At 33.7% G+C, this 23,506-nt stretch overlaps 2 protein-coding genes across 4 annotated transcripts; both read left to right on the top strand.

Moving 5' to 3' along the window:
* Window positions 1-297: 297 nt before the first annotated feature.
* On the top strand, window positions 298-7,329 carry LOC123675053. Of its 2 annotated transcripts, XM_045610291.1 has the most exons (10): window positions 298-456; window positions 510-671; window positions 723-885; window positions 1,013-1,134; window positions 1,185-1,426; window positions 1,990-2,180; window positions 3,119-3,348; window positions 4,755-4,941; window positions 5,989-6,104; window positions 7,208-7,329. In XM_045610291.1, exons 1-10 carry the CDS (start codon window positions 396-398, stop codon window positions 7,264-7,266), a joined length of 1,533 nt encoding a protein of 510 aa, XP_045466247.1. In that variant the 5' UTR covers window positions 298-395; the 3' UTR covers window positions 7,267-7,329. The 2 variants fall into 2 exon arrangements, with proteins under 2 accessions (XP_045466247.1, XP_045466248.1); XM_045610292.1 differs by lacking the exon at window positions 298-456 and having other exon boundaries at window positions 541-671; window positions 710-885.
* Window positions 7,330-11,812: 4,483 nt separating this feature from the next.
* LOC123675222 lies at window positions 11,813-21,583 on the top strand. Of its 2 annotated transcripts, none has more exons than XM_045610545.1 (13): window positions 11,813-12,079; window positions 12,406-13,323; window positions 15,381-15,454; window positions 15,510-15,809; window positions 16,132-16,231; window positions 16,310-17,003; window positions 17,158-17,381; window positions 18,485-18,803; window positions 19,002-19,121; window positions 19,180-19,225; window positions 19,282-19,461; window positions 19,519-19,672; window positions 19,722-21,583. In XM_045610545.1, the coding sequence occupies exons 2-13, from the start codon at window positions 12,447-12,449 to the stop codon at window positions 21,434-21,436; spliced, it is 4,803 nt and encodes a 1,600-aa protein (XP_045466501.1). In that variant the 5' UTR covers window positions 11,813-12,079; window positions 12,406-12,446; the 3' UTR covers window positions 21,437-21,583. The 2 variants fall into 2 exon arrangements, with proteins under 2 accessions (XP_045466501.1, XP_045466502.1); XM_045610546.1 differs by having other exon boundaries at window positions 11,815-12,079; window positions 19,737-21,583.
* The last annotated feature ends 1,923 nt before the right edge of the window (window positions 21,584-23,506 follow it).

Here is a 23,506-nt window from a genome sequence, read left to right as displayed (position 1 = left end):
ATTGAGTACGTCACTGGATTCTACGCAGAATTCTGATTCAGACGTAGTTTTTACCTTAGCATTATTTCTAATAACTTCGGAGATAAAGGAAGTGTCCGAAAAGTCTCAATTTCCAAAATCACCCTGTATCTCTTGAACGGAAACAGTTATGAAAAATCTGGTTAGACCAACTTGAGTTTCACGAAAAAGTAGGACAGGAACGTGAAAACCGCAAGGCTCAATCTTAAATAACAAGCGAGAAACCTGGCTGTCTCACCCAAAATGGGATGCACTGTACATTGGCAGTTCGGGAGTATGACATTTGTGCATGAAATAACTAAATGACAGTTATTCTGATCTTTTCTAGTTCCATAATTCAAATTTAATTGTTGTTTTGTCTAGAGAATTACTCAAATATGGCAAGAGTCTATGCTGATCCATCTAGAGTTACTATGGAAGATATCCTACAAGAAACAGGTAACTATTTTCATTATTATCACTTTCTCGTTTTTAATTTAACTTGTTTCAAGGTTGGGGACTCTACTACAAAGTTTTGATAGGAGTTGTTTCTGCATGCAGCTTTTGTCAGGCAGTAGCTCTCGTATCTTTGTCTTTTGCTTTACCATTAGGAACTTGCGATCCTTTTATAAATGAGGCCACCATCCTGACTGTAGACATGTGCTTCTTTTTTGGTAACTATACACATCCGGCATTATTTATTCTTGATTAGTTGTATTCCTCAGGAAAAGCCATTGGAGGTTTTCTTTTGAACACCGCATCAGATGTGACTGGAAGACTATGGTTATTACCTAATAGTCTGATGATGGTATTCTGCAGTACATTTTTAGCAGCTTTTGCCCATACTGGCTCTACATTATCTGTGGCGATGTTCATTTTAGGTTCTGGGTGAAGCTTTCATATTCATATTTGATTAAGTTTGACAATAATTCAAAGAAGGCAAAAATATCATTTTTATTCAAGGAATGAGAGATTATCATAAAACAGCTGTGGATAATCATTGATGGTTTTTCAGATTGGAAGCTAATACCCACGCCTCAAGAATACATCTTGCTGAAATTTTGCCTAAACATACGAGAGGTAGACATCTCATGACACCTTCCTTCTTTTGGACCCTTGGTTACTTGTTTGCTATAGGTAAGTTCAATGGATTTTATGAAAGAGGTAGAACGTTATCCTTTTTTCAGCATCAGCATGGAAATTGTCTCATCATGCAGTTGTTGATCATAGGGGAAGTGATATGAGATTGACTGCTTGGAGGTTGATGTTTGCTGTCGCTGGAGGTTGTAACATTATAGTGGCTTGTGTTACAGCACTCGTTCAGCCTAGTCCACGATACAGACTCTTTCGGAAACAGTTCGACCTTGCACAGTCGTCCCTCAAGTTATTCTATGCTATCAATAAGTCCAAGTATAGTGAGACATGGCCAGTAAGTTCACATAATATTTCCTACAGATGTAAACTTCTCTTTTGATGAAACTCGAGTATGTATGCTTACTTCGAACATATGCAGAAAAAAGAGATTATGTTGAACTCAGAGCTGTTGTAGAATTATTGGAATGTAGTACCCAATTTTTCCTCTTTCATTTCCTTATCCAAGATAATGTTCTCAAATGGTGACTTACTGACTTGTCTTTTGAAAAAGTGAAGTTTATGTTTTTTTTTCGGAATTGATGACAATAAATTATGATCTTGATTTTAATTTGGGTTCTTTGTTCATTCCTTCTCCATCCAATTAGGTCTACTTACTTGAAGAAATAATTCTCTCTATTTCAAACAATTTTTTGCGGAAACATAAGAATTTTATTTTTGAAAATTCGAGAACACTGATACATACATACCTAGGCCTAAAATCAAATTTTCTTACAAATTCAATCTGTAGTCGAACTCACATATTTTTCGATTGACTATCCGATGTAATAAATCTTCGGTCATACATCATTGGCTTACATCGATTTCACAACAAAAAAATAATCAACCTTTGATTTACAGCACAGAGAGGAAGACCTTAAAGATATTATTTCTGATTTCCAAATAAACACAGAGCCGCAGCCATTGAACTGTGGTGAACAGATTCGACTGCTATTACGTCGTATGTTTAAAACAGTCTGTTTGTTGTTCAAAAGAAGGTTCATCTCTACCACCGTCACGTTGATCATAATGAGGATATTTCTTTTCAATGGGCAAGTATGAAATATGAAAAGAATTCATGGAATTTGATTTTTGTATAACACGACTTAAGTATCTAGTTCATTCATTCTCAATATCAATTACAACTCATAAATTTTATGATTAAACTTAAGAAATTCTCCAAGAATTTATCACTGGAATAACTATCCAATTGTATCTACTCATGGGCGCCCGCAGGGGGAGGCCAGGGGGGGCCATGGCCCCCCCTGAGATTTTGATTGCCCCATTTTTCAGCACAACATCCTCAATATTACTTTCTCAATTCAGAGGGCATGGAAAAAAGGAGAGTAATGGATTCTCAACAATTTTCCGGTTTTCAATGACAATCATGGACGCCTTATCGTTTTTCAATAATTTTCATTTTGCCCCCCCTGAGAAAAATTTCTGCGGGCGCCCATGTATCTACTCAACTTAGTGAAGGCTTGGATTACTAATAGAATTCATAATTAGAGCCTCATTTGTCTCCAATAATGAATTGTTCATTAAAAGTCTACAGGTTGGTGGAAAGCTTGAAGGCCATTAAAAAGGACCAGGACCTTTCCTTACAAGTACCTTCTTGTCTAGAGACTATTCGCAGATAATGAAGTTGGGGTGCAATAAAATAACAACTCAATTATAATAGAATGTAAAGAAGATATTGAACAAAGACCATATTACTGTTTAGAAATGGAAAGTAGCTAAACCCTTTCAGAAACTCTACCACTCAATCATTCACCCATCATTAAAAATAATTGGAAAATCATCACTCTTTCCGCTTGAATTTTGCAATCGCAATATATCTCCCTCCAAATAAAACTTGAACTGAAACTCATACTATACTATACTGTTTCATGTTCATAGTTTACCTGTATATCAAAAACAAACTACTTCGACAGAATATTTAAGCTTCAAGAAAATGAAATTTTTGTTCTATTTTTCCCATTTATTTCAGAATTGTTCCTGTTCATTTGATGCTTAGTAAGGCACTCATGATGCGAAATGAAACCTGCGAAGTCATTGGTCATGAAATATTACATCTTTTTCCGCCTGTGGGACAGAAATGTATTCTAGTAGCAGATATGATGTTGTTTGTCATTTTCATGTTTTTGGCTTTGAATATCCTCATCGGACAAATCATCGTATTCATCACAATCGACAAACTTGGAAGAGTGTTCACGTTAGGTAATTGTATGAATTTGAAATGCTTCACCAGAATAATCATTAATTTCTGTAGAAAATGTTTTTCACATACTCCTTCTCAACACCAGTTATCACTTGATATATTACCAACTGATTAAAAAAAAAATGAGAAAAGAACTGACTTGTAGCCAGCAGTTCATTCATGTTCCACTTTCGGTAATTCTTTAACGTAGTTCGTAAGAAGTTTGAAATTGTTATTCTATGTACCTAGGTTTAGGTACATAGCATAATACTAGCAAAATCTCAACCCGATTTTTTCTGTTGTTATAATATCAGGTCCTTTCTTTAGTTTTATCGCTTTAATTTTCTATTGTTGTGATGACGCTGTCAACACGAAATTAAGACTTGGATTAATATTGTTAATTAATATGCATGGAAAATCTCAACTTCGTTGTTTTTGTGGTCACGTAAATATCAGGTCACAATTTTTTGATAATCTTTTTCAATTTCCATTGGTTTTGGTGACGCAATCAGCATGAATTTCAAATTATGGAATATTCCAATTAAATATCATTTCAGGTTTGAAATTATCAGGAGAAAAAAATTTCGAAAGACCATATCTACGGAACCCCTAATCAGAATTTTTCCCATTAACGAATTTCGAGATAATAACCAACCTTGATAATCTATAGTTTCAAGATCTTTTCGTTTGAGAGTAAGTCTTGTAATTCATTGTGACGGAATGATCTGATCAATGAAAGAGTGCTCGAAAAGTTCAATTTCTTATTTCGATGACAATAATTGTTTCCATCACAAACCTTCTAAGAATCTGAGAGACAATAAAACGAAGAAAAATTGAGTTACTAGAGGTGATTCATACTATATACTATATTGAATTCTCGTCATTATGATCTTGAAGATTTGGATGAGTATAATTATGCAGAAAATTCAAAGAATATAGAATTGAATCTTCAAGGATATTCAATCTACTTCGAGAGAAATATATCTGCTCTTCTATTTTCTATATTATATTCCTATATAATTTGCCCCATATAGGTATATTCTGATTTTTCAAACAGATGAATACTTTTTCTATAGAAATTTTCTATTGTTTGATAATATTTAGATGAAACCTCAAATTTATATTATATCTTCACCTACGTCTAATAACTTGGAGTTTTTTCCAACAGCCCGGCTTAAGAGTTTCAACTTTTCGCAGAGTGATCTTCGAATTCACAAAGCAGTTAGTTCCAGAACTCAACATAATAGACGTGACTAAAACGAAACAATATTCCTGATTTATAATTTCCGTAACAGAAATAGCATCAATAACACGCTTAGATTTGTAATCATATTCTCAGTTTCACGAGCTGATTTTGCAATTTCAACTTTCAACAAGATCCATTACAATTTGTGATAAACAGATTTTCTCATTATATTTTTTTTAGTCGTTGGCTTGGTAACGTGCTCGATGTCTGCCTACAGCATATCTTACTGGGATATGCAATTGACTTTCTGGATACAGGGAGGATTTTATGTCAAATGCGTGCTGTGTTCCATTTTTCTTGGCGGATTTTCTGTCACTCTGCACGTCTTGGATATACTGGAAGTCGAAGCTTATCCAACTGCTGCCAGGTGAGGAGAAAGAGATGACATAAATTCATATAAAATAAGATGTTTTTCGTATGCTTTATATACTACTCCCAATTCTGCATATGATAGTCTAAGATTCTATCGACGTCAGACTTACCTACGTCATGGTATAAAAGCTGAAAGTTTCTATTCATAATGTTCCTAACAGGTTCAGATAGGAATGGCCACAGAAAAATTTAGATATTCGTGGCTTTGACAGGTAGTGAGTGATAAAGTTGTATGAAATTACGACCTAATTATATTAGAATACAAAAGCTGAAATTCTAAATACCAAAATGTGTTTTCCCAAATGACATAGACTTTACATAGTGAAAACTCTATCATAAAGTTCACAAATCTAAGGAATAATTTTTGTAATAAGTATAAAAGCTGAAATTTACGAAAGTAGGTGTAAGTAAACTGTGCTATTTTCTTATGATCCTTATGGCATCTGGTAGAAACTATTGCCTACGAAATTTGTCAAAATTTGACATAATTTTAAATAATTTATATCAATAATTTGTCTGGCAAAACTGATCACGAGTTTTTGATGATATTATTATTTAGCAAAATCAGGAATCTGAATTCAAGAGAAGTTGATTGTTGCATCATTTTATGAAAGTATTTTTGGCATATTCATGGTTCAAACTATCCAGTGCTAATACCATCATTGTCTATACAAATTCTACACAATTGGACACATTTTTGATGAGATCTTCGACAATTGGATACATCCACACAGCAACATTGTCTAGCAGGCGGTTTTCACTAAGGAAAATATCTGTCCTTTCTAGTCACCCAAACAACTTGTACCTGATATTATTTTCAGCTTTTTTACTTATGATGTAATTGGATTTCAATATTATGCATCTTTACCAACCTCTTCCTGCCAGAACCACGATGGTCTAAATTTTTTAGCAGCCTTTTTTACTTATCCCTACTTTCAGCTTTTATAATATGACATAATTTTGTCGTTCATCGTTTCTTACTCTATAATGAAAGTTTCGATAAAGACCATTGAAGAACTTTTTATTAAAAGATTTTTTTCAGAGGAGCTGCAGCTGGTGTAATCAATTTCTACCCGAATTTTATATTTTGTGTTGTCTGTACTTTATGGTATATGCCTTGCCAGTTGACCTATATTGCTCTTGGATTGACAGTATCAGGTTTGTAGTTCATTTTTTCTCAAAATAGTTGCTTATATTGTTATGTCAAAACATTTTCGTATTTTGGTTTAAACTTCTTCAACTGACAAAATATATAGAGAGAGGAGAATGAAGCCCATCTTCTAGATATCAAGAAATCACCATTAGTACCACGTTTAGTACCTTTTATGCAAGTTCCAGATCTGAAAGTGTCTACTATAACGTATCGTCTACCTGTCGATCTTGAAATGTTGATTGAAAAATGAGAAAAATCTAAAATGGGCTACACCCAATACGATTTAATTGAACGACTAAACATGATGACCGAAATCTGTAGATCAAAGATCTAACAGCGATCTTGATCTTCACATCTTCCAATCTAGTGTCCAATTCTTATAATGTCTACATGAAAACCAAAGAGCATGATTTAATTGTTGCATAATAATGAAAGAAAGAAAAATTACGTTGGCCAACCTGACCATCGCCTCAGCGTGAGGAGTCTGGGGGACCAGCAAATCGAGTTTTGATTGACAGGTTGCCAAAATGGGAGTAGAGACCGAAAAAAAGTACTTCAAATACCAAATATACAGACTACATACCAACCATTCGTTAGCTCCATATATTGAAGAACATAAAACCAATCTCAGACAAATTCCAAAAACTAGACTTCAGAAATTTTATAACGAACTGAAAACTTATTGATATGGAGCACCTTCACCAAGAAGACGATCACACCAGACACCATAATGTGAAGGAAATTTTCCACAACCATACTGAAAAATGAAAGCAACTTATAACACTCAAATTTTTTCTAAGTATTCATCGAATACCCATTTGTATACATGTTTATATGATTTCTTTTTGTTTTTTTAATGCAATATTTAAACTGAAAAGAAGGATCGAAGTTTCATGGATCTTAAAATTTTCACCTAATATTTACCAGTTGATAAAGAACATTCTCCTCTTTCTATAGTAGAAAGTATTCAAAGACATAGTGGATTTTTGAGATAAGACCCAAATGTCATGAGTGCATGAATATCTTAACAGTTATCAAATTAAACTCTTTTCTGGAATAATTATTATCAATTAGAAATTAATGTTCCTAATTGATTTACTTTTTTCAGCTGCAGTTGTGCTCACCTACTTCCTTCCAGAACTGAAAAAACATCCTATGGTTGAATAGGAAATAGCATATCATGACTATCAATTTCACAATTTAGAACGACATAAATATTATTTTCACCAAGTTAGTCTTTTTTCAACTGCTGTTTATATCGATAAATGTTTAGATTCAGGTCGAACATGAAAACAAGCGAACCTTGCCAGATTTTAGATTGATGTAAATATTTTTTGGTTATTCCGTCCCTTCTTGACCAGAATTCATTTTCAGCAGATAAATCATCGAACAAATTTCATTTACAGATTCTATCCAACGTAAACATTGGAAGGAATTTATCGCTTTTAAATGAATCTCACTGACAACTAATCAAAACATGTAAATTACGAGAATTTTCATTCCACAAAAATCCATTCTCTTTCTCGATCAACAACTATTTTCTGCATTTCGCGAATATCCAATAATAAGATTGAGTTCGATATATTCGAGCGGCAGAACTACTATTTTCGTTACACGATAAAACAAACAATTTTTCAATATAACGCAGATGGCCAGGAAAAATGGGTCATCGTCGGTTTCATCAGAGCAACATGCACTTCAGAAGATGAAAATATAAAGTCTTCTGAAATGGTGTAACTCCAATGTCAGATGTTTTTCTGTATCCGAATATTCATGTATAACTAATATTTACGTGTCCTTCAAAATTCCCACTTTACGAATATTATTTAGTTCGAATAAACATATCGAAATCTGTCAGATATGATAAAAGGAGTTTCTCAGTTGGAATAAATACATTTTGATATAGCAAGAGTGCTCTTCAATAATGTTATTCGAATTATGTTTCTATCAAAAGTCTTTTATATCTTTGTATATATGTATCGAAAGTTTGTATAGTAGCATAGCATATACGTCAGCATCGATAAGATACGAAAATTACATATAAAATGTAATACCACGTCATTCAAAACGTCCCGGTCCTGGCCCACAGATGATTCTCACAGAGCGAGAGTACCACGCTTTTTCTTGTTGGTACCAAGTTTTAAACTTTGCTTGTCAAAATTTCCGAATATACAGTTGAATTAGTATCGAGATCTTGAATGTTGAGGGACGATACATTTGTTGTAGTTTGAAAAATTGATGAAAACGAGTTTCGCTGTTTTTTATGGGAAAAAATACTGTGCAATGAAAGCAATGGCTTGATAAGTGTTACTGAGACTCTGCTCTATTGAAAACAACGGTTAAACATGGTCGAAGAACCACCGACGATGCTGAACACTCTGGTCACTCGAAGTCGATAGGTTCAACCCAAAATTCTCGTCATTTGCGGGATGTTTTAATTTTCTGCTTTAATATACAGAAATCTGCGGCAGAGGCTCATCGAATGCACTCAAATACCTATGGTGAGGCAGGCCGCTTTTAGTGAAAAAACGTGCCGAGAGTGGTTTCAACGCTTCAAGAACGGTTATTTTGACTTCGATTCCGGTGGAAGGGAGAAGGTTTTCGAAGATGACGAATTGGAGGCACTACTTGATCAAGACACCTGACAAACGCAACAAGAATTGTCAGGATCATTGGAAGTGACGCAATAAGCCAATTCAAAAACGCCTGAATGTCATGGAAATGATTCATAAACAAGGAAGCTGAGCGATGTTGAACAGCGTTTGTTTGCTTGTGAACAGCTGCTTGCAAGGCAAAGACGGAAGGGATTTTTGCATCGCATTGTGTCTGGAGACGAAAATGGGTTAATTACGATGATCCCATCAAGCGTAGAAAATCATGGGGATATCCCAGCCATGCTTCCTAGTCGACGGCCATACCGAATATTCACGGTTCCAAGGTCATGCTCAGTATTTGATGGAACCAGCTCGGCGTAGTGTATTATGAGTTGTTGAAACCGAATGGAACAATCACAGGCGATCGTTATCGAACGCAATTAGTGCGTTTGAGCCGAGCGTTGAAAAACAAACGGCCGCAATAAGATTTTACAGCATGACAATGCTCGACCTCATGTTGCGAAAGTGGTCAAGACATACTTGGAAATATTGAGATTGGAAGTCCTAACCCACCCACCATATTCTACCGATGTTGCACCCTCGGACTATCACTTTTTTCGATCACACTGGCTTGGCTGACCAGCACTTTCTGTCTTATAAAGTAGTTAAAAATTGGATCGATGCCCAAACGATGTGAGAAAGTAAAAGCCAGCGATGGACAATACTTTGAATCATAAATGTATACCCATTTTTTTTAATAAAGCCTCGAATTCCGGCGGAAGCAAAGTTGTACTTCTATGTGGTACAGAAATTTAAGGAACATATCTTCAAATACAAAAGAAAGAAATTCTCTTACAAATTGAACGACATGCACTCCCAACTGCTTGACCTCCCAGCTCATTCTCCAGATCAGGCTCTCAATGATTACTGGATTTTTGAGTAAAAGAAATTTGGCTACAAGGAAAAAGTAATTGGCTAGGTTGTAGCCCATTTCGAACCTACAGACGAAACTTTTTACAAAAAACGTTTTAAAAAGTTAGTGGAACGTTAGAGTAATTGGATAACTCTTGAAGGTGACTTACTATTATTTGGAACCAATCCTGGCCCAAATGACGAGATAAGAGGTCTATCATTTCAGGAAACGAATGTTGAAAAAAAAATACCAGGATGCATGAGATAAACACGCTATGTATTTTATTCGAGAAAAAATTCTCATCATACCTACTTAAATATTCTCAAATTATGTGCGCCTTCAGTAAACTCCGCGTCGATGAACATGTGGGATATACCAACATTCTGTAAACAAATAAGATCAATGATTTCCAAATCGACGAATATAACTACTACAGTTACAACTGGATTATATACTGGGTGCATCCGAAATTTTTTTGTCTTCGATCTTTTCACGACATAGAAAATAAAATTTGTTATTCAAAGGCCAGTCAACATGATCACGCCGAGACTTCTTCCACAACCATGTACTCGTTTATTAGTTTAATTTGTCAAATTAATGATTCGAAACATTTCTGCCTTCAAAGCTTTATACTTTGAATCATGCCGTTCACAAAATCAGTTGATTTAATTGACTAGAAATACCAATGATAAATTATGTAACTAAAACAGAAGTATTTTGATGTCATACCAGTTTGTTATTTTGATTTTATTATCTAGGAGCCAATCCATCATTAAGCATAACCTTGAGCATAATAAGTACCTAAATCATAAAAAAAAATTATATCGATACAAAAAGTGGTATTAACAAAATATAACATATTATGAACACTTCCAATATTTTTTTATTGAAATTGATATGAAATTGGCAATTCGTGAACGTTATATTGTCTGCAGCAAACAATCATTCATGTTCTGGTTACTGGAATTCAATAAAGAACAACCAGACTCGGAAGGTATGGCTGCAACCATTCTCGAAACGCATTTTTTGAAGATATGACTTTTCAGCTAAGTCATACTGACCCCACTTTCTGCCAGAAGAGTTGCTGATGCAGACAGTGACCTGCATATTTCTCAGGATTACACAAATCCAGATATTTCACAATGATATATGGAATTTTGCCAAATGATTTTTTCAACTGGTTATCTAGTACAACAGCCTTGTCTATAGATCAGAAAAAGCTTTTGTCTGGACACTTTCGATGAAGTACAGACATGTATTCTCGTATCATCTATTCACATCTTCAATAATTCCGAAAATGCACTTCTCAACTGTATTTGTGTCTGGTATATTATCAAAGTACCTAACTTTTCATCTTTTACGTAGATAATTAGCATATTGACAAGTTATTGCCGTCAACATACACTAAATACGTCGAATATGAATTAATAAACATCTTCTCTAGCCAGAATTCTGTAAATTCTTGGCACATTATCTTTCTATCCTTACTTCAAATATTGTAATTACCGTTGTTAATATCCTTATTTACGACCAAAGTTTTCTTCACCATTAAATAATTGAACTATAAAGAACTTTTGGCGATCTTTGTCAAAGGAGTTTCTTGATCATTATTTTCAACAAGTTTTCATTTCTCAATTTTCTTTAGTTTTTTTTTATTTACATTTGAAGTTTGACAGTCTTTTTATAGCAACGATAGTGCATTTCATAGAATATCAATGTATCAATGTTCATCATGATAAAATCAAATTCAAAGAATTCTCAAATATGTACGAGTATGTGGATGCAGTTTTTATCTGGTATGATATAAAAGTCTACATATGTCCATGGTTCATAAATAACTATTTTAGAGTATTAATTTTTTCAATATTTTGAAGTTATGTTTTATAATGCTAGCGTTCATTAAAATTCGTGGTCAAGATTGCTGTGGAGAAATTAGAGTTGATTTTTTGTGATTATAAGTAGCGCTTAGCTTGTACCGTATTCTTCCTAGATTCGAAGTATAAACAAAAGTTAGTGATATGGTACAAGCTAAGCGCTACACGAAGTCACAGAAAATCAACTCTAATTTCCTCACAGCACTCTTGTCCACGAATTTAAATGAATGGTCGTTACATTACGGATTGCATAGAAAACGAAGTTTATAACGAAATGAATACTGGAACAACCCTGTGAACTAGAGAACAGTGATAATGCAATTCAAAAATATCGATGAAGTAACACCTAACACTCGGAATTGAATGAAGTTCCATTCATCCTCCAAAACGTCAACTTTGCTCCAGAGCGCCCCTCGTAATCTGTATTGGGATCATTCGTTCATTCTAAGTATATCACGACGACTAACGTCGCGGCGCATCAGGTCAGTCTACCATACAGACGCTCTGCCAACATATCTCTTCCTACCGGACGTGTTTGTTGCCAAAAAAGTTAGGTTAAACATGTAGTGCTTACAGGATAACTGAGCTCCAGAGAGATCGTAAGTTGATTGTCTACTCAGCTATATAGTGCTATTTCTTCAGAACTTTGATGAGAATTTAGAATCATTTTAAGTGAACAGAAAGTATTTTCAGTTGATATACATCGAATTTTAAAAATCTATTTTGTTATTTCGAAAAATACGATTTTTTTTTGGTCTTGTTTACATCTCAAATTATATTTTTTCATTCTGCATGTTTTACCACAACATTTCATTTGATACGATTAACTTTTACACTTCACTCTTTGTCGTTATCAAGGCAAAACAATTCATTGCACATCGAAATTTATTCCAATTCGATTCGAAAATCCCACCATATGTTCTAGACAAGTATCCACAAGCATTTATCCAGATAATGTAACTGATCATGAGTGAAAACATTCCATCAACTTCGAACAGTACAGCAAAACTCACTTCAACTTCACCAATTCAAAATGCAAGGAAATCCAGGAGAAAGTATGAAAAGGTCAAGCTTCCAACACCACCTCCTGATCCTAGGGGTGACCAAAACGAAGGTTGCTCCGAAAAAGTATTCCTTGAATATCTGGATCAACTACAGAAACATACTGCAAATTACTCAAGATCAACGTCACATCTTGCTTCTGTATTGATAGCGGAAGATGCCTTCGATCATTTGGAGAGACTCTACAAACTCATGGAGCAAATGCTGGAACTGAGAGCTCAAAATGCAAAGTTACATAGGAAAATACGTGATTTGGAACATCTCAACAATATGGAAAAAATGTACCGACAAGTGGAAAATTTACCGGAAGATGATTCATGTCCAGAACTGGATAAAGATACAGCTTTTGCAGAGACGATATTGGAATCTATCCTTCAAGAACCAAAACAACCTTTGAAACACAAAGGTTCTTTGAGACAGTCCATAATGAGAAGACATAGGAATAGGAGTTGTTCTGCTACAGAGAAGCCTTTTGGTTTGGAAACTGCTGAAGTTGCTGATCAGCAACGCAGAGCCTCGTTGTGTGTGGATAATGTGAAAAAATCTTCGAAAGTATCCAAATGGACGCGGGTAAAAGCAGCATTCAAGTGGGAAAAGGCTTCTTCTACTGTTGGTGAAACCAAATCTTTAGATAGTGGAGTTAGTGATGTCGCTAGATATTTAAGAGTTCCGTCAACGAACGATGATCCTGGCCATAGTCCCTCTGATTCTGGAGCTGCAGAAATCTCAACACCAGGCTCACTTTCGAGTGCTTCTTCTAATGAAAACTTCCATAGATCAGGTGAGTTATAAATTTGATAAAGAACGATATATGAAGCAAGATCATACCTACTAAAAATATGATACCTACATAAAAAAGAACACCAGTGAAATATAATGTTTCGCATAAACATCAATATCCACTGGTGTTTTTTTATGTATGTATCATATTTGCATGAATCATGCACACCCATATTATAAAGAATTCGTTTTCATTAAAACATAAACATTGTAAGGGAATACTGAGATATTCGCACTTTAATCTATTATTATTCTTTCATCACAGAATGTCTCGTAGAAAGATTTCAAAATTATACTACCAGTTTGAAATCTGGGATTTGTGTGTCCATTTCTCATTATTAATACTGCTGAACTATTAGTGATTCTACTTTGCAGTGGAAATATTATACTAATCCAATTCTTTTGATTTGATCATTTTATTTTTCAGTCTTTGGTTTTTACTGAAAACGTATATCAAGATAAAAAATCATTGCGATAAGCTTCTTTTCCATATGAATTTCTATATGGATTCATTACGAAGCTTTATTTTGTCACTTGGAGGGTTCCACTTTTAAAATAAGGACACGAAAGCTCATTCAAATTTTGTGATAGATGAAAGATTGGAAATATCCTTCGCAATATCTCAAAAATAATTCTAAAAATTCTTTAGAATCATTAAGACAACATAAGGACATGCAAAAGTTCAGTTTCACAGATTATTTACTAAAAAAGAGAAAATATTTTGAAAATAAAAATTCGAACGAATAGGAAATCTCTGACATGTAAAATCGATATAGGTGAACATATAGATATTTATAGGAGCATATTCTATTCATCAGATGTCAATTTGATATCCAACACATGGTTGGTGTAAAGAATATCATCGACATATAGAGCAACCACGTTTTCAGAAAATATTCAGAAAGATAATCGTATTCTTAATCTCAAATAGTGCGATTGATATATTAGTAACTAGCATGAAAAAGTTTCTCGCCAGTGGTAGAGCTTTTTGGAATTTTTCAACGATTTTATAAATTTCTGAATTCCCTTTCAAAATGCGAAAAACAAATTATTGTTTCGAGTATAATATTTCAATACTTCAAGCTCAAGATCTCTCTAATCTTGTTCCAGTGTTTACTATATTTATAGTACTTTAAGATAGACTATGAAAGTCTCATCACTCATTATGTGCTAACAGTGCTAGCAGAAATTTAAAAATTTATGGCTTATGATTTTTTGATTGTCAGCTTCAATAAGAATAACTAGCGAATAATTTATTTTGGCAGACATTTTACGCACATAATAAATTGATGTTATTACTCAGCTTTCAGATGCTACCAAACATTGCTAATGGAATACACATTTAAGCAAACACCTTCATCAATTTGATGCATTGTACTTTTTATTTAATAAATGAGAATTCAGGTATATAGGAAACATAACAGTTATTTCTGAAACAACATACTTTCGTTCAGTGACATACAGGTTGAGTAAAATAAAAAGTTTTCACCGCTCAGCCAGTTGGGAAGGATATAAATAGACAATGAAGTGAATCTATTTATATGATTATTATAGCGCCATTCAGTTAGAAGAATGCATGATAATAAGTGGATTCCAACATTCTCTCATTTCCTACGATTTTTCGCAATGTTTTTCAAACATTATACTTCACTGTTAATAACATTTCGCAGATTCTCAGAATCCATAGAACTAATGCGCGGATATAATTGATATTATTGAATGTTTGCCAGCATGTTGTAAAGTGAAATGGCAAGAGAAAGAATGGATTGATAGGAGATTTCGAAGTTATACATGAAACACCTGTTTTTTCTGGTTCTCATCATCATATTTCATAGGAAAGTTTTTTCTGGACGAATAATCTCAATAAATTTTCAACATAGTCATAACACAGATAAATTTGCTGCATCCTTCGTTTTCAATTCAATTTTGTCACTATCATTAGGATGAACTTAAGCAAAAAGTTTTAAACTCACTTATGTTTATTGAAGAAGAAATGATGAATATTTAATTTCTGATATATGGATAAACACATTTATGGAAAAAAATTGATTCTTTCAGGTAGAAGAAGTCCTTATGAAGACCTCAGAAGTTCAGACGATGAACACTCTCATATATACTCTTCACATTCCAAGGTATTAATAACTTTTAAATTCGTATCAAATAGTATTGAAGAAATCATTTTTTCAGGAAGATCCCAACATATCTCCACGTTCAAGTCAAAGATCCCATAGAACGCCGTGGGCTCGGATGAAAGATATGATTAACACTAGAAATCCTGTAAGAAAAAAGAGCAGGATGAGCACCCACAGTGATGACATCCAGATAGATATAGAATTCTGCAGTGACAATGAAGATGTGTTCGAAGATAACAAACCACAAACATTTCCCAATTCGAATGCAACATCTTCGGCAAGGCTGGATGAATCATGTGAGAATGATATACCACTGGTAGTTAGAGAAAGATACAAAAGCAACGATGACCACTTGGTAAGGAAATCACTATAGCTTGTTTGAGTTTTATCTTTATTTATTTTATTTATATACATATTTACATCTGATTGTTTATCTACAGCTTTCGCTGTTCTCATTTTCCAACTCCTTCTGCTAAAACATACAATCTGTTTTTTTTTAATCTTATTGGGCTCTTATATCTTCACCATTTCATTCCAAAAAAAACAAAATGTATTCCCCTTTCCATCGGTTGCCTTTTGAGCAGAATTCTCAAGAAATTATTGGTACATATTCATTAGCATTAGAATTGATACACCTTGAATTCAGAATTTAATAACCATTGTTATCTCTTTCTCAGGAAATGGATGAAACTGAGTCCAGAAAAATTTCAAAATGGACGAAGGTTAAAAGAGCATTTTTACCTAGTATTGAAGGAAATTCTGATTCAGGATTGAAAGGTAGGTAGTACCAATTCACAACGATTATTGAATTGAATTCCTCATAATAGAAAAAATTACTGTTATCTCAATCTTCAGATGAATTGGAAAAATACAGCAGAGATCCAATACAGTCTGAAATAAATAGGAACTACAGGAATTTACAGAAAAAACTCAGCTTAGAGTTTCAAGAAAAACTCATCGAATGGAAGAGAATCAAACAAAATGCAGCATCACCGGCTGTACCTGTCCAGTCCGGAAGTATTTCTGATGAACCCAGCCAATCCAGTCCAGCGTTCATGAAGAAAATAGAAGAATGGGAAAAGATTAAATCTCAACCAACAAAAGCCAAGAGCAATATCCAAATGACGAGTGAGGAGAATCTACCACCTGAGTTCAAGAAGAAACTCCAAGAATGGGAGAAAATCAAGAAATCCTCTGTGAGGAAGAGCACTAAAAAACTGGGCGATGCACCTAGGTGGAAATCAATGCAGTGCCCAAAAACTTCAGAAGCTCCTCATGTCGAAATACCAGTGATATCTGAAGAATTCAAGAAGAAGTTAGAGGAATGGAAGCAAATCAAAGCCGCAGGATATAAAAGCGATGAAAGTGATAAAAAAACTGTAGGCGACAAAACTCCAAGTCCCATTTTCCAACGAATGGATTCTAGAACAGGAGCTAAAACATCTCAAGATAAAGAACTGCAGTGGTATGAAAAAGAGTTAAATAAGATTGAAAAAGAGAAAATTAGGCTTGAAAGAGAACGACAAAAATTCATGGAAAAAGAAGAGAAGTAAGAGCACAGATTTATTTTGATTCAACTTCAACTAACAATCATAAATTAATTAATCGTGTTATTACGCAATTGATTCATCCTTTTTTTCGTTAATTTTCAATGATAACCATGAAATCATGTACAACAATCATGTTTTTTTGTTTTATTACAGACTATCAAAATTGAGGAAATCAGTGATAGGAGGGCACAAAAAGGATATTCTTGTTCATACACCTTCTGGATTCTATAAGTTCGAAGGAATATCGAGAAAGTTCACTCAAAAATTATATGAATGGGAGAAGTCTCGGGGAATAGGACCAGAATCCTCAACCTTTGCTTTCTTGAGTCCTGAGTATCCAAAGGCTGAAATTCCTAAAGTGAAAATCAATGGAGAAGGTGAGATTTTTATGTTTTCACATTGAACTCGAGGCTTGATCATTTTATTACTTATATCAAGTATATTATAACTAGATAGATCAAACGGATTTGCGATACACTTATTCTGAATAATTACGAAAATTATTCGAGATTGATTCAAATTGGAGTGTTAACAAATTATGTTATAAGTGAATGAAGATGAATCACATCTCAAATACTTGACTGAAATAGATCAAAAACATAAATTTTCATGAGGAGGTAAAAATATATCACGTAGGTCGAATATTCTAGATAGTTTAGAAATATCAATATTCATGATTTTCAGGAGAAATGTGATAATAACTGAACCTCCGTGAGATTTAAAAATTATTCAATTTATTCTCGTTTACACCATTTGTAAAAAATTTTCATCCAACTATACTTTGTTAAATCTTCAGGTTGAACACGATTATGAAAAATTCCATCTCTATATAAAACATGAAAAGAAAATCAATATTTTGCTTTCGAGTACTTGTTCTCTATTAAGTATTTTTTTTATTTTCTGTCGATCCACAAAAATCTATAAAATTTAATTTTTCAAATTTTCCCATTAGTGATGAATGAAAGTACAAACATTGCCGTTGTTTATTATATCGCTTTCAGATAATTGAACATTTCAGTGAGAACATTTATCAGACACTGACAAAAAAAATGATTTTTTTGAGTAGATATCTGATGAATGTTCTTACTGAAATGCTCAATTTAATTCGATCTAATAAAGTACGCCAATTTTTGTATTTTCATTTTATAACTAATGGGAAAATTTGAAAAATTAATTTTTGAACATTTTTGTGTATAGTGTTTGATTTGTACTCGATTATTATCTCGAAAACGGTACATTCTATGAAAAAATTCAAAACAATACAATGAAACTCTCTTGATTTGAGAAATGAAATAATTTTTTCGAAAAAAATACAGTGGTGTAGATTTTCGATAGGAAAAGGATCATCGCATTTCAATAGCTACGTCACTTTTTTTCATGAAAAAAGTTATTCTATTTAACGCCAAATCTGGACCACCTGTATACAGATCGAAACGGGATCAAATTTGAGACAGACAAGATATTTTTCCACTCTTTTCAGATCAGAATCCTCCCCTACATCGATCAAGATCAGTGGATAGCATCGTGGTATCAGGGGTGAATATAGGATGTCCGTTAATCAGTCAGCCTTCTAGTCTATCTCTGAACGACATGGAAGAACTCGAAAACAATTGTATGATAGACTCAAAAACCTCATCATTGGATTATCTGCCCCGCCAAAATAATGAAACTGATGGAGATGAGCCCGAAGCTTTGATTGTTGAAGTGGAAGATTTTGTTGAAGAAACAGCATCTCCGTTGAAGAACATCTTTGAGCAACATAACCCAGTATACCAATGCGAAGAAATGCGAGCTTTGTGGTAATATCAAATTGATGTTCAGTACTGTCTGATAACAGACCTTTCACTCAATTGTCAATCAAAAGACAACTGGAGCCTGAAGTGTCTTATACCCTTTAATTGACACATTGAGTTATTACTAGTCCCCACTATCTAAAATTAGTTTTGCTATCTTCACAACTATTTTATCTTTGAATGTCATCATTCTTTTATTTTTAGTGTTTGTTTGACTCCAAAAGTCAGAAGAAGTGAGTCTGCGCGAGCTCAGTTAAATTACAGGCTTATTGAAGAAACATTGAACAGCTTGAGATCTGTTTCAGAGAATGAGGTCGAAATAAGGTAATAATCAAGTTGAGAATATAATCCAAGGGAAATCAAATTTGTTAATTATTTTCAGAAAAATACAAATAAGAGGCGAAGCGGATGGTGTCGTCAAAATAAAGGTACGATATTTCGAAATAATTATTTCCATTGCAAATATAAGTATAAATATTTTCAGGAAATTTGTGAGCAACAAAAGAAATTGATCAAAAATCTTCTGAAAAAATTATGTAGTTTGCAGGAAGAAAACACAATAGTTATATCAAACCTATCTAAGGAGAGTCAAAAAGATAAATTTCATCCCATAAGTGACATTTTAGAGGTTGTTCAAGATATATCGACAGAGCTGCTTTCAATGGTGAACAAGTCAATTTGAGTTTTTTTTATAATAAATTGATATATCATTTTGTTCCAGGCTGAAAGATTATATACCAAAATTGACAATAGGACAAGTGAAGAAAAAAAGAAACAGTTCTTCGATGAACTCCACGCTCAAGAGATAATTGAGGAAATGAAGTGCAAACTATTAGAATTACGTAGACATCTGAGTTATATTTGTGCTGCTTCAGGTGTGTTTATTTAATTGAATAAGGGTACCTGATTGCCAATATTTTAAAGACAAAATATTTTCAGATTCAATAGCTCCTCAAAAGAGAAAACTATGCAGAATGAAATCAATAGTTTGTGAGAAATCTTCGAACGAATCACAGTGTACTACAAGTACACAAAATAGTGAGTCCAGTGACAAACAAGTTATTACATCCTCGAAGTTAGATACAAAAAACATGCAAAGTCAGGGAGCTATCAAGAAAAGACTACGATATCGAGTTGAAAGCATCAGAAGCAGAAGTTTGCAAGACTCAGATGAGGAGGAAGAAAAAGCACCTGAACAAAAGAAATTTCCCAAACTGCTGAGATCTAGGACAATTTCTGAAGGATCAACAAAATCACTAGAACAAAGTGAAGGAAGTGACCTCAAGAACACTAATATATTTCCTGCAGTGACAAAAGCAACCTATCCTGATTCGCCAACTCGAGTGACATCGTCTGATTCCCCAGTTACCATTTTTGTTAAAACTACTAGAAAATTATTTACCCCTCTAGTTGAAAGAAGTTTGCAAGATACTGATAACAACATTCAGAAAGTCGATACTGAAGATCAATCTTTAAATACAATGTCAAATAATGTTCTTGAAAATAAAATAACAACTACAGAGGAACCTGATAAACCAAATATCCTTGTTCATAGTTCTAGCGTTACTGGGTTACCACCTCTACCATCATCTCCAGTACCTCAAAAAAAATACTTGAAAGACATGTCACCCAGTATCCGATTAATGCTGAACAAATACCAGCAGAAGATTTCAGAACAGGACACCATAAATAAATCAGGAGGTAGCAGTGGATCTGCTTCTCCAGTAGCATGGCGATCACCAACTGCTGAAAGAAGAGTCAAAGCTCAAACAGAAAAATACCAAGAAGAAATTATCAAACTTTCACCACTTGCTACTAAACGTGAAATCCACAAATCTGTGAGCCAAGGACATATACAAAATAACGGTATTAAACTAGTACAAGATATTGAGAAAGAGAAATCAGATATTAAGGTCTCAAGACAGAAAAGTATATTAAAATCTTGTAGTGCTACCAATTTGATACAAAGAAAATTGTATGAACATTCTTCCCAACCTAGAAAAGCTTCTGAAGGATTTGCAGCATCTGCTTCGGCACAACAATCAAATCGTTCTACAGATCTTCAAGAATATTCAACTTCCAGGCTTTCATCAGAATTAAGGCTTCAGAAGATTAGAAAAGCTAAAGAAGAATTTCTGAACTCTGGACCTATATCTGCTCCACCTATGGATATAAAATCAAGAGAGGTTTATGAATACCCTCAAAAAAATAGATTAAGCACTATTAGTGTTGATAGCAGCTCAAGTACAAGTTCTATTTCTCCTGGGATTCTTGTGAAGTCCATTAGTGCTGGTATGATCAATATAGTGGCAGATGCTTACAAACATTTTGAAGGTAAACCTAGAGAATATGTTTCACTACCGAGAAATACGAGGCAGGAGAGTTCTAAGAAATCGCCTCTAAGTCATTTAGCGTCGAAATTTAGAAAAGTAAAAATGAGAAAGGGGAAAGAGAAAGATAAATATTCAGCAGTCTCGGAATTATGCAGGCAAAGTTTAGTAGTAGATATTAATGAATCTAACCAAGAACAAAACGTTTATGCAACTAATTCACCAAATAATTCAAACGCCGCTCAAGAAGAACTACCCATCACAAAATCAAGCAGTTGGATTCGTAAAACTATGTTCTTTAAGAAGTAGATGATTTAGCAATCTTTTATCGTTAACTAATTTTTGTTATAATTAATTTTAATAAATTTATTATGTAGTGAAAAGAAAAATGGATTTTATATAATAAATATATAACATATGTTGATTTTATTATCAAATAAATATTTCATTATTATTCATATTATTTTCATTTGCTCCATTCTCACGTGAATAGACAAATTCAGTATGAAAACTGAGACTCTTGATAAACTCATAAGGCATATCAAAAGATTCAAATTATTGTTTTGAAAATATTACACAACGCGAGTTTGAGCTTTGTCCATGAGTCTCAGTTTTTCACCATTTGAAATGTTGTTTTTAACACAGTTTTTTCCTATTGAAAAAATGAATGATATAAATCGAAAATAATTATTGTTGATGGTAAGATAGCCATTGTCAATTAAAAAATTTTAGGGGGGATTTTCCTCGAACAACAGTTTGGATTGGCAATGAGGTTCAAAAATGCAATTTTATGTGTACCATTTAGTTTTAAAGGAGAGCAATGATAATTTTGTGGTTTGAAATTCGGATGTATTGCCCTAAGCTGAGAATAAATGGGTAGCCAAAGACAACACTTTGTTCGATACTTGGCGGAACAATTATGGAATTCTTTTGAAATGAGCGTTTTCTGGAAGCATCAGAGACAATGACATCAATTACACAATTTGGTTTAAGTGTACTCCAACCCCTAGGCTCGATAATTCTACAGAATGCAATTGTAGGTGCACGAATTTTAAGTTATCGGCATTGTCTACTGGTTTTTGAGAGTTCAACAACTCGAAATAGGCGCGTGCAAGGCAAAAAATCATTAATACGTTGGGAAAATACCTTTCAATCCAGAAAAGAAGCCGCCTCTATCTTGCCGGTAGCTCACCACAGAGCCGGCTTAGGCAACATTCTTTGAATCATCTCGATCTTGATACTTCAATACGGAATATAACTTCAATTAGATGATAGTTATTTGTGCAGCCAGTTGGGAAAAGCATCATTTTTCGTAATTAGCGTATTAGTAAAAAAACGCGAATTACGAAAAATAGTGTTTCCCAACGTGTTTCACTCAATATTTTTCCAATTTTGAATAGGATGTCAAATTGAAAGAATCAAAACGTCCCTACAAGCATCCTTCATATAGATGAAGGACGCTTGTAGGGACGTTTTGATTCTTTCACTATAGAGTGAATTTTACTCCGTTGCTATTAAGATGTCTAAAGACATGTTGAATGCACTCGTCAAATTTTGAATGCAATGACATTCGACCAAATTGAAAATATTAGTTTTAGTTCGTGGCGGCGCCGCAATGTCATACTTGTCATTTCCATCTTTTTTTCGTTGTTTTTGATTGGATACATTAATTAAAACCCGATACTGACCAATCAAAAGCGACGTGTAACCGAGTATGATCGTGCAAAGTCGTTGAAGAAAACACGAAACGTTTACTGGAATGAATTCAAATATTTGTAATAGAGAGAGTTTATTAGTTTATTGGTATTTCAATTACAAGAATTACTTCCATAGATCATAACTATAATGAAAGATATACATATAGGTACATAATGGCACAAAACTCGTAAATAATAAATAATAAGAATCTTAATTTGTTGATAGCGCTACCTACTATTGACATAATGAAGCTCAACTAATATTCTCAAAATTGGCAAAACAAAAGCTAATCAGTTCATACACCTGGTTTTTAGACATCTTAGTTGCTATGGAAGTATCGTTAGTGTCATATTTCGTAATTCTTTGTCGATGATTTCGATTGTCAAAAAGTGGAAAATAATAATCGTTTTTCTTTTCGCAAATAATTCCTTGAATTTTTTTAAAGTAAAAATATATACTGCAATGTCCGATTCAGAGAACGACGTACCTAGCGACATTGGGTTGACAAAGTGCAGTAGGTACGTAGGTACAGAGAAGTAGTGCTGGTGATTTGTATGATATTTTCCCTACATAATGGTAAAGAAAAAATGTATATGAATAGTTTCGAAAAAATGTAGGGTGGGTCTTTCATTCAAACTTTTTTTTGAGCCCCCTGCTTAGTTACAGCTCCCAAAAGATGGC

The sequence above is a fragment of the Harmonia axyridis genome, chromosome 3, assembly GCF_914767665.1.
Source record: "Harmonia axyridis chromosome 3, icHarAxyr1.1, whole genome shotgun sequence".
Lineage (NCBI taxonomy): Eukaryota > Metazoa > Arthropoda > Insecta > Coleoptera > Coccinellidae > Harmonia > Harmonia axyridis.
Note: the sequence above shows the minus strand (reverse complement) of the source record. Positions and strands in the feature narration are given on the sequence as shown.